General features: G+C 48.1%; 1 protein-coding gene across 1 annotated transcript in view; it reads right to left on the bottom strand.

Moving 5' to 3' along the window:
• The window catches only part of LOC128278670 (protein kinase C-binding protein NELL1-like), a 61,159-nt gene extending 54,054 nt beyond the window's left edge, over nucleotides 1-7,105 (bottom strand). The window contains exon 1 of the mRNA XM_053017402.1: nucleotides 7,015-7,105. Coding sequence (XP_052873362.1) covers nucleotides 7,015-7,105 — 91 coding nt within the window. The remainder of the gene's footprint in view (nucleotides 1-7,014) is intronic.
• Nucleotides 7,106-13,431: the final 6,326 nt, after the last annotated feature.

Genomic DNA, 13,431 nt, shown 5'->3' on the forward strand with positions numbered 1-13,431 from the left:
CAACTGTGATGCGGTTTCGCACCTTTCTGTGTCAAAATGTTTTGACACTCCACAATCCGACCGGAAACCCGATCGAGGCGGGTGCCACTACGCTCCTCAATCCGAATCCAGCTGATCGAAGGGTAATAGGATTTGACAAATGCCTCGACCAGCTCGAAGATGCTGTAGCACACGCCACACGCCGCTCTCGACGACCACAGGGCGTACAGGTTTATAACACCACACGTGTCACCGTCCGCCGTCCGGTCACACGAACGGCAAAAAAGACAAATGTTACAATTACCACAACATGTTCCCCACGATCGGGCGACAAGCGAGCGAGTGGGCGATTATAGTCCGCGGAAAACAAATAACCGACAGCCGAAAATCTGAAGCATGTTATGTAAATACGCCGTCCCGGACGCCGGGTCGCTCCCGACGAAGGTCGCGCGGTTCTGTGAAAGAAATTAATTCATTAGACCAAGGCCCGGCGTTCCGGAAGAACCGTCTCTCGATGGACACTTTTCACGGGCGGCAGAACGCAAGCAAACACACAAATACTGCACCGCAAAGACGAAACAGACGGGCGGTTGAGCCGGCGTGGCCAGCATAAAATGGCGTTGCGTTGGGTTAGGGCCGGCGCATAACTACTTCACCAGCACACACGTTTTAGCGATCTGAAGAATGATTAAACGGTTCCGTTTAGGTTCAAGTTTCCAAAGTCAAAGAGTTGCACGTCGCAGTTCAACGTTGCTGCCAAATCTGACGTAGATCAACATAGACTTCTTTATAATTTCGAAGCCGTCCTTTATGAGCTTAATCAGCTCCTTCGACAAATTTGTCGATTGGTAACAAAATGTACTCGGCATCACTAGCAGTTCCAGGTTTCCAATTCCAATGGTACTGGTTAATGCAGGAGAATTAATCATTTAATTTCAGTATTCTCCGTATGTCAAAATTACTTGTAGTCAATGAAACCCTAATATGAACTTAAATAAGTAGGCAAGTTGATTTTTCTCAAGCTCAATAAGCGTTTTCGAGCATAGTGCTGATTAGTAGTACTTTTATTCTTTCTTAATTTTACGTTGTGAAATGGTTCTTAATTTTTCAAAATGAAAGCGTCAATTTTGTCTATCAGTAATTCGATTTACAAAGGAGAATGGCAACAGAGCTGCTGAAAGGAAGTTTGAACTGGAGACCATCAAGCAAATGTGCGAATGAGTCCTTCATGCTTGGAACAGCATCAAGAAAGACTTCCTTGTTAAATCATCTTTTTTTAAAAGACAGGAATTTATCTGAGACCTTCGTTAATCTATTGACAGTGATTTGACAATGATTCTGCGGGAGAATTTCATAGCTATCATGATCAGTAAATGATTTATTGAATAGATTCCGAACATGCTACAACGCCAGTTTATTATTGCTGAAAAAAATATTTTTCAATAAGTAAGTTTGAAAAAGGGTTAAATTTATGGAAAATGTTCGTTTTCAAATTCAAGGTGCGACTTATACAGCATAAAAAACGGTATTTTAATGCTAACAAAGGCATGGCTTGATAATATTAATGCCGTATACACGTGTTATAACTAATTTACCAAACAAGCTGAATTCTGAAATAACTCAATAAACCAAAAACATGTTATAAGTAACTGACACGTATCCTATCTTTGTCTATTGGAATAGTATTTAATTGGAAAGAAAAGAAACATACTTTTAGTGATCTACTTCGTTTGGTGTTGGCCAAATCAGTTCATAGTTAATTCAAGCAATAACCGCATTTCAAGCATTTCCTTATTGAACTGCATTTCGTCTTACTGACAAAAGTCTTTCCCAATTCCAGCTTCATAGCTCCCAGCGACGGGTGTCCGCTTTAAGATGGCTGCATCTTCGGCTTGCCCCGAAACATAAGCGCTAAGAGATGAGACTTTAAATACCTTTCAAATATATAAATTAAACGTTCGGGTAAAATTATCATCCAGCAGCAAACCATAAATCCCGGCAAAAGGGAGGCCGAACCGGTGCCGCCGCCGAAGGTGCGCTGCGCTCTCGCTGGGAGGGAGTGTGAATGTGAGTGAAAACATGAGCCGATCGTTTAAAGTCCATCAGCCGTCCCATCGGGAGGTGTCCATCAGCCATCCGCGCGCCGGCCAATGGGCGGAGATAACGCCGCCCGGTGCGCGGCTTGATTAGCATAGTGGAACACCTCCACCGGTGGGGGTTTCAGCCAATCGAGCGGTGGCAGCATAGCCACGGCATAGCCACCGGCGGACGGCCTGGCTGGCGTAGGAAATCGAAAATCAATTCCATTCAATCGAATATTCATCAGCCCACCCCGCACGGAAGATCGTCACCACTGATAGCGATCGGCTGATGGACGCCGGGAGTGGAACATTTGGGCCGGGGACCGATGCTGCTGCCACGCTGCTGCGGTTGAGTCGAGAGCAGGTAGACCACGGGCCCCATTTTCAAGGTTTCCCCGAGGAAAGTGTCTCCAGCCTCAGGGAGGGATCCGGTCAAAAAAAAAAAACCGCGGCCAAAGTCACTCGGCTCGGAGGATTCACTCAGCAATGGGAAGAATTTTGCGCACAGAAAATACGTGAACCGGTGCTGCAAGCCTTTCTCGTATCGGCCCATTAGGCTCCGTTTTCTAGCCGGGTTTTGCTCGTGTCGCATTGCCGAACTGCGTCACCGAACCGGTAGTCAGGTTCCGTTCCGATGCGGTGCTGTCTCTAGTCATAAGCGGAGAACATAAGGCCCGACGTCCCGACGCTACGCAATTTCCTAGCCGCGGGTCTAGCGACACTCTGAACTGAAAATGTTGCGATTTCGGTTTGGGAAAAATTTCGCATAAATCGTGGGGCGTCTCGTCGGCGTATCTCGCAGCCGTAGCATGGCCGGGCATGTCGTCTGATGACAAGTAATTCATTTCCGTTCCGGTGAAAGCTAGACCGCGAAGACGACCGCGAACCAAAAAAAATTCACCGGCACAATTTACGAGAACGCGACCCGGGATTTCGGGATGATCCCCCGCGCCGGGTCCGGGCCGGAGGCGGGATAAAACCCAACTATGGCACCGCACCGCATTTTTTATGTGTCGCGCCGCTTTCGCACACAAACGCACTCCCGAGCTGCGACTGCGGCTGGGTTGAAATTATTATTTTGGCGGCAGCGTCTAAGATGTTGGCGGTGCGCGTAAATTTTATTATGACATCTGTAACGACGGCTCGTTAACTGACGGGCGCCTCCGTCGGTTTGGGTTTGCCATTTTTTTTTTGGGTGCTGTTGAATGCGCCTTCCTTCGCGGGGGCGCACAGACGGTGCACAGGCTCTCTGTTGTAAAAACATAATGTACGTTTTGTGTCTCGGCCGAATCGCACGGAAACACTTCGCCACAGGAGGACAATCTTTGTCCTCCTTTGGCTGGTTTTTCTTAATTTTGTAATGTATTTTAAAGTTGCAATGTAGCACCCTCTTAGGGCCGAAAAAGGAGCGACAAAGGCCCGACCGAAAAGCCTACGGTCAACTGTTTTCACTGCATTGAGTGGACTTAAATTGATTTCAAATCGTATTTAAACGTAAAATGCGAAATTTTGCAGCCCTTTCAACATTATTACATAGTCATTTGAATTTTGTTTGACTATATCACTGTAATGAAGGTTAATTTATTTTATGCAATTCTTGGGCGTAAAAAATCATCAGAAGGGAAACGGAAATCCAGCCAGACATGGAATCGTAACACAAGAGTTTTGCGTGTTTTGTGCTTCGTTCTATTTCGTTGAAGATTTAACAAAAAACTAAGACTAATACTAAGACAAACACCCTTAACAAACCCCTGATATTCTTCAAAGGGCAGGCAACATCGTGGAATTTAAATCGATGGAACGGAATGTGTATTATGTTCAGGTTCTTTTCTATTTCGCTGGCGCCTGCTAAGGTTCCCTTAAGAGTTGTGTGCCCTAAAGGTGTGTTGTCAGTTCGTTTTTTTATAAACTCACCTGGCTGTGCCTAATGCCAAACCAATGAAATCGTAGATTTTATTGATAAAATATCCCAGAAGTATTTATTGCCGTTGGTACTGTGCCAGCCTGGAGGAAACCCTCACGCGCGCGCGTAACTCCTGTTCGTCCGCCAGCCTAGCGGAAGCCCACATTAGCCAGTGGCTAATGGATGTGTGTGGTAACGGGTCCTACGAGGCACGGGTCTCCCCTTATAAATGGTGCCCAATTAAATATATTGCACAATATGCACAGAAAACCTAGGGGAACCAAAAGGCCTTCGGGCAACTATTTGGAGGGAGGGTCCTTGTTGCTTGCGTCCGGTCCGGTCGGGAAAGGATTCGGGTGCCAGACAGACCCATCGACCGTTCAACCCTGACAGGTGCGCGACAGACGATTGCGTGACTGCGCGCTGGTATGCGTGCGCGATATTCCCAAACACTTCCTGGCCGTCGTTACTGCCCCGGGGAAACCGGGAACCCACTCGAACTGGTTGGTGATGTGTCAGCACACTGTTAGAGTCATGTTTTTCTTGTTACCCAGCGCGACAACACGCTGGAACCGAAGTCAGCATAAAAAGCTGGTAGTGACGTCATCAGGTCTAAGGCTCTTATTGATAATTGCATGTCAAGAGCCATCCTCAACATTGGGCATGATTAAATATCGCCCTAAGGAGTGTTAATAGAAAAACAGTTATCGTTCGCCCCTCATAAAAGAAGGCCCACCCTTATAGGGTCCGTTCCGCCTGTCCCGGCTGGCAAATACCTATGTCTGCTCTCCTTTTACGATTCGCGACTCCGATTCGCGGTTTCTTCGCCGTCCATCGGTGTGTTCCTCTTCCCTAGCAGGAATTCATTCATCGCCCGGTCCCTGTTCTCTTCGCGCGGTGGCATTAGAAGAGGAAACAAACGCGACCACCGAAGGAAGCCGCGGCCTCTCCGAAGAGGAAGCCCAGCAACGGAGAACGGAGCGGACAACGTGAACGCGCGAAGAACAACAACAACGCGAAACCCGGCTACGGCTTGCATCACGTGTTCTTTTCTCCTCCCCGCCAGCCACCTCCTCACCCCGTTGGTGGCGACCAAGCCTTCCCGCCTAATCGAGTTCTCGCTTCGTCGCCTTGCTCACTTCCTTACGCCGCCGATTCTGGTTTTGTGGTCGCGCGCGGATTTTCTTTTACTTTGCGGCGCCGGCGGTGACGTTGTTGCGGCGCACCGGGTTTATGCAACGCGAATCGCGCGCGAACGGCCAGCGAATCGACAAATCCTAAAATACTTGCAGCAGCAGCAGCACTCCATCGGTCCCCCCGGTGCGGGAGTCGCGTCCTGATTTCGGGTGCATTCCGCCGCCGATCTGCGCGCCTCGGTTTTCGCATAGTTTCGCGCGTTCCTTTCCCGCTTCTCGCGCGAACACGTGGTCTTGCGCCTGAACTCCGTCACACACACACACACACACACGCACACTCTAACGCGCCGTCGACTGACAAATGCCCATTCAAGGCTATCGGCGCGCCGTTGTGTTAGAGGCGCGGCTGCGTCGTAGTGGTGGTGGCAGCATAGCATTTTCGCTTGGATCAGGCGTTTTTGGGTTCTCTTCATATAGGCGCGAACCCGCCAGAGAACCACAGGAAACGCACACGGCAAAATCTCGGCACCCGGAATGGCCAAACTCTACGTTGCCACGAGGATTGCGAGATTCGGATTCTGCTGCCAATCCAGTGCCAATCCTGGTGCTGTTTTGGGCCATTCTTGGCTGGATGGCTGGCTGGTTTGGTTTGTGGCCACCTCGTGGCCACTATAGACTTTTTGCTTACGGTGCATATTGTCCCATGCAGCCCCACGAATGCCCATTTCGGGGCTCGAAACATTATCGATCGGCGTGATGTTTGATGGCGGCAGTAAAAGCGAGCCGGTTCATCGGGTTGGAATCGCCGAGTCGAACGGGAAGCTTATAGTGGCTCTTTTATCGTAATGGTTTCTAAGGCGGCCCGTGGCTAAGGTCTACGGCTGTCGTCCACCGGCAGGTTATAGGTTTGAAACACGTTCTAACCACCAACTCAACCAAGCATCAACTTTTCCCTAAGCTTACACGAGTAGGCGAGTATCCACATAACAACGGCAGAGTCACCTTTCATTTTATGACCCCTTGCCGACGACCCATAGTCGCCGGCTCCCTCAGAACCGGGGTTTCAAAGGTCCAACGGTCCCCGAAAGACAACTGGCATTAAATTTAAACTAAATTAAAATTAGAATTAAAGTTAAATTAAACGGACTTAATTAATTTTAGATATAGAAGCCCATAGAATCCTTAATAAACCAAATCAATCAATCAATCATTAAAAAAAAACAAAATCTGCCGTAAAGTTGAACAATAATTTGAATCAATGTATATGTTGTTCGACCTAACAGTATAGAGAAACAAATTCGTCGTGTCGCGTGCGCCATAGAGAGAAGCGCCTCCGTCTAGCTTCTTTAAATATAGACCCTTCGCCGCAACAGCAGCCAGCCTGACACACAAGATGATTAAAGTGTCTGCTTGATTAAATTAATAATTCATGTCTGGCAATATGTTGGTTGCCTGGCGCTGGCGCTGGCGTTAATCGTTTTGTTTGATGATCGTATCTTTTTTTGCTTTTGCTGATCCGACCATTTATTTGACTCCTACGAAGCAAGACAAAATTAAATTAGAAACACACACCCCACACCGGGCGTCCAACAATCGTGAAAAAAGAGACACTTCCAGTTCTGCAAGCATCCTTCGCCCAAAACAAGACCGCCTCATTTGCTGCCATTTATCACAAGTCCTCAGGTCGTGCGAACCCGGTTCTACAGATTATCGAACAGATGATGACGGGGCCGCGTCTGAACTCTGCCGACGTACCCGGCAGCCGAACGTGCCGTAAATTAGTGCGTTTCGCAGCGCTTTATGGCGCGACCCATCATCACCCGCCAAATTGCGCGCCCGGGGAGACAGCGTAAAGTATGATTTACGAGGAAGATCCGCGGAAGGCCGCTCGTAGGGGCCTCAAATAAGGACTCACCTGAACCGGGCAACAGTAGGATGGACAGGATGGCCGCCAGTGCCTGGACGCATCGCCAGGATGTATCGTAGTTCCAAAGATGCTTGGTCATGGCAGAGCTACACGAATCGCGGCTGCCGCAGCCGGTCGGGCTCCTTACGATAGAACTTCTGCACGTCGAGCACCATCACAGTTCAACGGTGCGAGGGTAAAAGCGTCGGTTGTCCCGGGACCCGGTCGGTCGGTTTGGCGCACTCGTCGTGTGTCCGGATCCCAACGGTAGCTCGTGTCCGGGCGCGCCGCCTCCGGCCACCATTCGATGGTCGGGAAACTCCACACTGGAACTGGACACACACCGAGGGTACACTGCGCCTTCAACCGGCAACGATGGGATGATGTGACAGGACCTCAGCGGATCGTCAAACTCTAATCGGCGGGCAGGACTCAAACGCTCCGCAGAACCGCACGATGCACAAATAAACACACACGCACGTACGGGACACCGAGAGGGATCTGGACCAAGTCGCTCTGGGGACACCGCGATTCGCAAATTTATTATCCTTCTCTTGTGGTTTGTGGGTTCGGCTTGCGACAAGGTCCGAGATTCGGAGGGGTCGTCTTCGGCTTTGGTCTGCGCCGACCTGAAGCCGCCTCCTCAGGTCGACTTCGCTGCTGCTGCTGGGGCCGGGGCCACGGGACCACAAATTCGTTGTCGAGGCTACCCAGCCTCACGGGTGGTGAAATTTGTGTGCTCTCGATAACTTAGCCCCCGACGAATCTGCACCGACCGCCTTAGGACGAGCGTTCGAAGATGCGAGCTGCGGCTGTGGCTGCGGCTGCGACGGATGCTGATTTTTAATGTCCGCCAAAAACCAGTTTCCAGCTTGGCCACAGATTTAGCACGAAAAAATGGGCGCTTTTGGTTTGTTTTTCCTGCTTTTGTTTTTCTTCAATTCTCATATGTTGTCTCCCTGCCGTCGTCGTCGTCCCGGGGACAGCAGCCGAGTGGCATCGTTTGCCGGTGCCAGACCGGGGAGCAAGTTTCGATAATCCGCCCCACCCTGAATGAAAGGTGGCACACACTCGGACACACACACACACACGCACACACGGGAAGAATGACGCGGATAACGCCGGAGAACAGGTGGTCCCTTCCTTCGTGGGGCAGGACCACGGTGGTGTGTGGCTTCTTAAAACTTCTTCGCCTCCAACAAGATCCAACAGCCGGCCGGCAACCGGTAACCGCGGCGGCCTGCTCCTTGATTGTGGTGTCTCATTAATCTGCAAATTTCACCGCACACAATATACTGGACTGACCCACAATGTGTCAGTGTCACAACACACACACAGACACACAGGCGGGGACACTCCGCGACGAACACCGAAAGCAACAACGGCTGGCGCGCGGACGCGTTATCTGGAAGTGATTTATGTTTTCTCTCAAGTTTCGTTCACGCTTTCGACACTACTTCCGGGCGACCGAAGAAACTGACTGACTTCTGCCTTTCGCTCGGAAACTCGCGAATTTTTAAAAAGTCCACAAAGTCCAAAATTTTAATCTCCACCAAAAAAAACGGACCACAAATGATTAATAGAGTGGAGTGGAGTCCACTGGTCACTTGCTCGTGGCCGTGGCCGACACGACTTTCACACGGGGACTTTCGGGAGGCAGGACACAGCCGCCGCCGCCAGAAGCGAGATATGTTCGGTAAATTAAAACCAATAAACTAATTGCCCGTCGTCGTATCGCGCGTGCCATCGCCCACTCGCTCGCCGTCAACGTTCTCACCTTAGCCCAAACCAGTTTTCAATCAAAGGAACACGGCGGGCACATTTTTGTGATAGTTTTCCGTTTTTTTTCCTTAAATCCCCCCACTCTCTCTCTGTCAGTCAGTCTCTCTTAAAAAAAAAAAACAATCAAACTTATGTAATTAAGGTACGGCACGGCCCGGCGCAATCGATGAGGACCGACTTTTCCCCACCAACACTAGGCACAGCGAGGCACTTCGGAGAGAGCGCGCGGGGTCCCCAGGTCAAGACGGCGCCCGCCTGAGGCCAGCGACATCGGCGCGGTGCCGAAAAGCCGAAAAGAAAAGCCCTGTGAGTCCCGCTCTGCTGCTGACTGTCCTGCTTGCAACGCCACTGTTTAATCGAACGCAAACAATCGAACACAAATTGATTTCCCCCCGATTTTCCAAAACAATCCTCAGTCTAAGGACCCAGGTCCCGGCGGTGTGCTGGTTGGTTCACTGGCACGGGCCGGGCCAGGCCCCCCACAAAAACCCGGGGAGGACACGATTTTCCCACGGTCGACTCGGAGTCGGCGGCTTTTCCTAGTTCACTCGACACTTTCACTCCAGAACCAGAACTCGTGAATCTCGGGCCAGGATATTCCGCGAATCCGCGGCCTACCAGCGAAGAATCAGCTCGAGGGGTTTCTGCAGGCTTGCTGTGTGGCTCGTATGGTCCGTGTGCTCCGCGAATCGGGTGCTGTTTGTACGACTTTTACTAAGAACGTTCCGGCGACAACTGGAACCGAAGGGACATTTTCTTTACTTTTGTATTATAGAGACTTTAAACTGCCAGTAGCCTAACATTCGTCTCGTTTATATACTAAACTAACTACTACTACCAAACCGAAGTGCGGGCGAGAGAGAGAAACAGCGGCGCCAACAATTGAATGTTGAAGGACTAACGACTGCTGTGAACTGTTGTTATTAAGACTTTGAGCTTGAAATTCACTGGAAGACACTAAATAACTAAATAGTGCCGACGGTTACTTTGTCACGAGAAATCCTATCCACTGGAAACATTTGATAGTAATCCACCTGCAAATTGCTTATCCGGCAACCTGTCCACGAACGAACACGACACACTAGTTGGGCCTTTTTTTTTGTATTATAGAGACTTTGAGACTAACATTCCGTCTCTTTTACATACTTTTATTATCTCTAATAAACGTATATTCTATCTAAACTTTTGTTAATTTCCGCCCGGACCTATTTACCGATTTACCGACGAACGATCGAAACTCAACGACACAATTGAATTTTTTTTAATTTTCTGACAGAACCAACTAACTCGATTCTCACTTTGAACTTTCGAACCTGAATTAAAAACCTGACCCTGGCCTGGTTTGCACCAACACAACGCTGGCGACACGTCGAGACACGTCGGTTCGTACGTGTGTATGCGTGCAAGGGTGTTTAAATTGAGTTGTTCATTAAGTTCTGCGGTTCGCTAGAAGAGGGAACATTTTGAAAATGGCAAACATTTATGGAATTTATAAATTGGAGTCTCGTTTAAACAAGTGTATTGATGTCCCGGAAGGCCATACTGAATAAAAAAGTGTATTTCAAACCATAAAATTGTGTTGTTCTTATCGAAGCAAAGAACTTATTGAACAACCTAGTATTGCGGGTGGAGTAAAACCGTTAATTTTGGAGGCTAACGTTGTTGATTGTGCGCGTCCTTTAAATTGCAAAAATGGATTACGTGTTTTTGGTGGAAGCAATCGCGAAACATCCCTGTTTGTGTGATTCAACTTACGGGGGACATGGAACTGATGAAGCTTGGTGTAATGTGGCCCTGGCGATGGGGACAAAGAAAGCAGAAGTGATTGGGAGTTTCAGAAAGCTTCAAGAAATGATGGCAGAAAAGGGGGAAAGATCCCCGAGCATCGACGATATGATTCGGTTTGCCTATGACTTACCTAAAGCACCCTCGACGGCCGTTCGTTCCAAATACATAACTATGAAGGTTTGGTGAAGCCTATAAATGCAATTGTGATAACCTTAATGTTAATTGTAAATGATTGACCAACAGGTGCAGAAATATGCGAATTTTAGCAAGGCGCGCGTAATGGCGAGGTGCAAACGCTCCGGTCCGATCCGGATACTGCTAGGCAGCCCCGTTCACCTTGGTCCTGCACCGGTGATGCCGGAGGACGAGTCGGACTCGGACTCGGATACGGAAGTAGAAGTGCAGGTGGAAAACGCGTGCCTGACAACAGAGCCTGAAACCTGCGCCCCGCGGCGCCATGATCTTCCGGCCCTTCCGTTGGTCGAGCAGGAGGATCTCATTTTGTTAAATACAGCATTGGACAGCATACAGCATACGACGGAATTTGACCGGTATATCGGAACATTATTGCCACGGGACACGCATTACCACGGTGACAGCATTGTAGGCAAAGTTGTAGATGCAACTTTTACCCGTGCGCTGTTTTGTAAATGTGTTTGGATGAAAACTACCGACGAAAAACCCATTGCGCTGTTTAGGTTTGGCAGAACCGTGAAAAAAATTTACAACGTTTCCCAACAGTACGGCTATGGGAAAACGTACGAAGAATTTGAACTGAAAATGAAGAGCTTGTTGCTGAAGGCTAAGGAGCGTGCAAAGTACAACCCGGAACGGTAAGTTTGTAAGTTCGTAGTTGTTGTTATGGCTCACATTGACCGATGTTCTTTTACTTGCAGCTAACAACGAGGACAGTATTAATTTGTTAATCGCCCGCTGGACTGGCCTGCAAGCTGATACATATAATATTCCCGTCCCATTATTATTATCCATTCCCGCATCAACATACTGTCCCGAAATGGACAAATTGTATTTATTTATTGTATTATTTTCGTTGTGGGTGACGCCCGGGAAAAAACAAAAACAAACATAAATACGGCCTAGTCCGCTCTTCTAAGATTAAAACAAATAAAATTTAAAAAAACAAAAAATAAACAATAACTTATTCGCACGCTATCGGATTAGGGTAAGGTGTTCCACATTATTTGTTGAGGGTGTTCCACCTCCACCTCTCTGCCACCCAAACTAGAGGTTTCCATCAAAGTAGGCGGCGACTTTTTGACGTGAAAATTTTTGGCGGCAACAAATTTTCATTCTGCCAAAAAAAAATTTTACACACCCACGCGTACAGTGAAAGTTGATCGGAAAAATCCAAGTTTATCTGTTAATCCAATTTTACTGTGTGTTCAGGTACGTGATTCAAGGAGTATTCGCGATTGGGAAAACTTAAGGAAAAAAGTTTGTGTTTAATGAGACGCTTTGCGCATTTTTTTCCGGGTGGTAACGGGGCCGTCGGCAGTACGAACGCCGGGTCTCGCAGTACGGCATTTGTTGCTAATTTTCGATTAGGACTTTTAATAACCACTAGCTTTTCCCGGCGCGCGTCGCTGTGCCTCATTTCATCCTTATTTCTCGATTCGTAGGCGTTTCAGAGGACTTCTTGGGGACGTATCCCTTTTCGCTTCCCGTCGGATACATAACCTAAGTTTGGCTCAAATTTCTTGAAAATTATCCGGGCTGTCATTCACCCAGATTTTGTATGGGAGCATCCCTTTGTAAATTGATCGAAACATCCACCAGAACGATTTCCCTTTCCCCAAAAACCTGCCGAATTTGGTTCTATTTACTCGAAAATGTTATGGGACGTTACTTTACGTTACGTTTGCATGGGAGCCCCTTTGTAGATTTCATCGAGCAACATTTATGTGAATCCTCTAAGCGCGTTTCGATTCCCGTATCACCTAGAGCATTCATTTGAAAATATGAAAATAAATCGCTGAACAGCACTTTCTATGCAAGACAGATAAAGAAACTATCGTCATTGGCATGCCAGGTATGTTGGTACCGTTGAATAAAAATTGATCAACGATACTTTAAGATATGTAACTCAAAAATGCGAAAATATGTATCACGAACATGAATGACAGGTGGCCCGCATCCGGTAATGCTCTTTGGTTGGTTTCGAGTTTTCTTTTCTATTGCTAGTTCAAACTTGCCTCGGAAATAAGACGGCAAAAAATACGGCAGAAAACAATATATATAGAACAATGCGTAGTGTAATTTTTTTTTTGTTACAACCGCAGAATGCCACCTAAAGAACGAGGAAAGAAGCGTCAGGTGAACTGCGATGAGAAGGACGAGCCCGAAGGACGACGAGCGCGCCGGGATGAGGAGGAAGCAGTTCCTGAAGCTGAATACTATGAATATCACAGCGACAGTGAGACGGAGCTCAACGATGATCAGCTGGAGGCCGATCGACGAATTTTTAACCGGTCCACGGAGCAGGAACGCCGTACGGTAGTGGTAATCGTAAGCCGTATGATGGCGATCTGCGAACAGAGCCCGGACCATGGGCAAAAAATCCTGAAGGAGATGCTATGCTTGTTTGGGGAATATTTTCCCGGCATGCCGAAAGATGCCAGAACCGCGGTGGAGGAGTCTTTGCAGTCATTGAACAACAAGATCGAGAAGATCTACGGAGGCGATTATTGGCATCGCGGTTTTGGTAAGTGTGCGTGTGTGTGTGTTAATTATATTTACATCGTATTTACTTTATTATTAATTTATATAATTATATTATTAATTACAACGCACATTACAGAGGACGGGGTTCGGGTAAACCTGCCCAGTGGCATCACG

Source organism: Anopheles cruzii, chromosome 2 (genome assembly GCF_943734635.1).
Source record: "Anopheles cruzii chromosome 2, idAnoCruzAS_RS32_06, whole genome shotgun sequence".
Classification (NCBI taxonomy): Eukaryota; Metazoa; Arthropoda; class Insecta; order Diptera; family Culicidae; genus Anopheles; species Anopheles cruzii.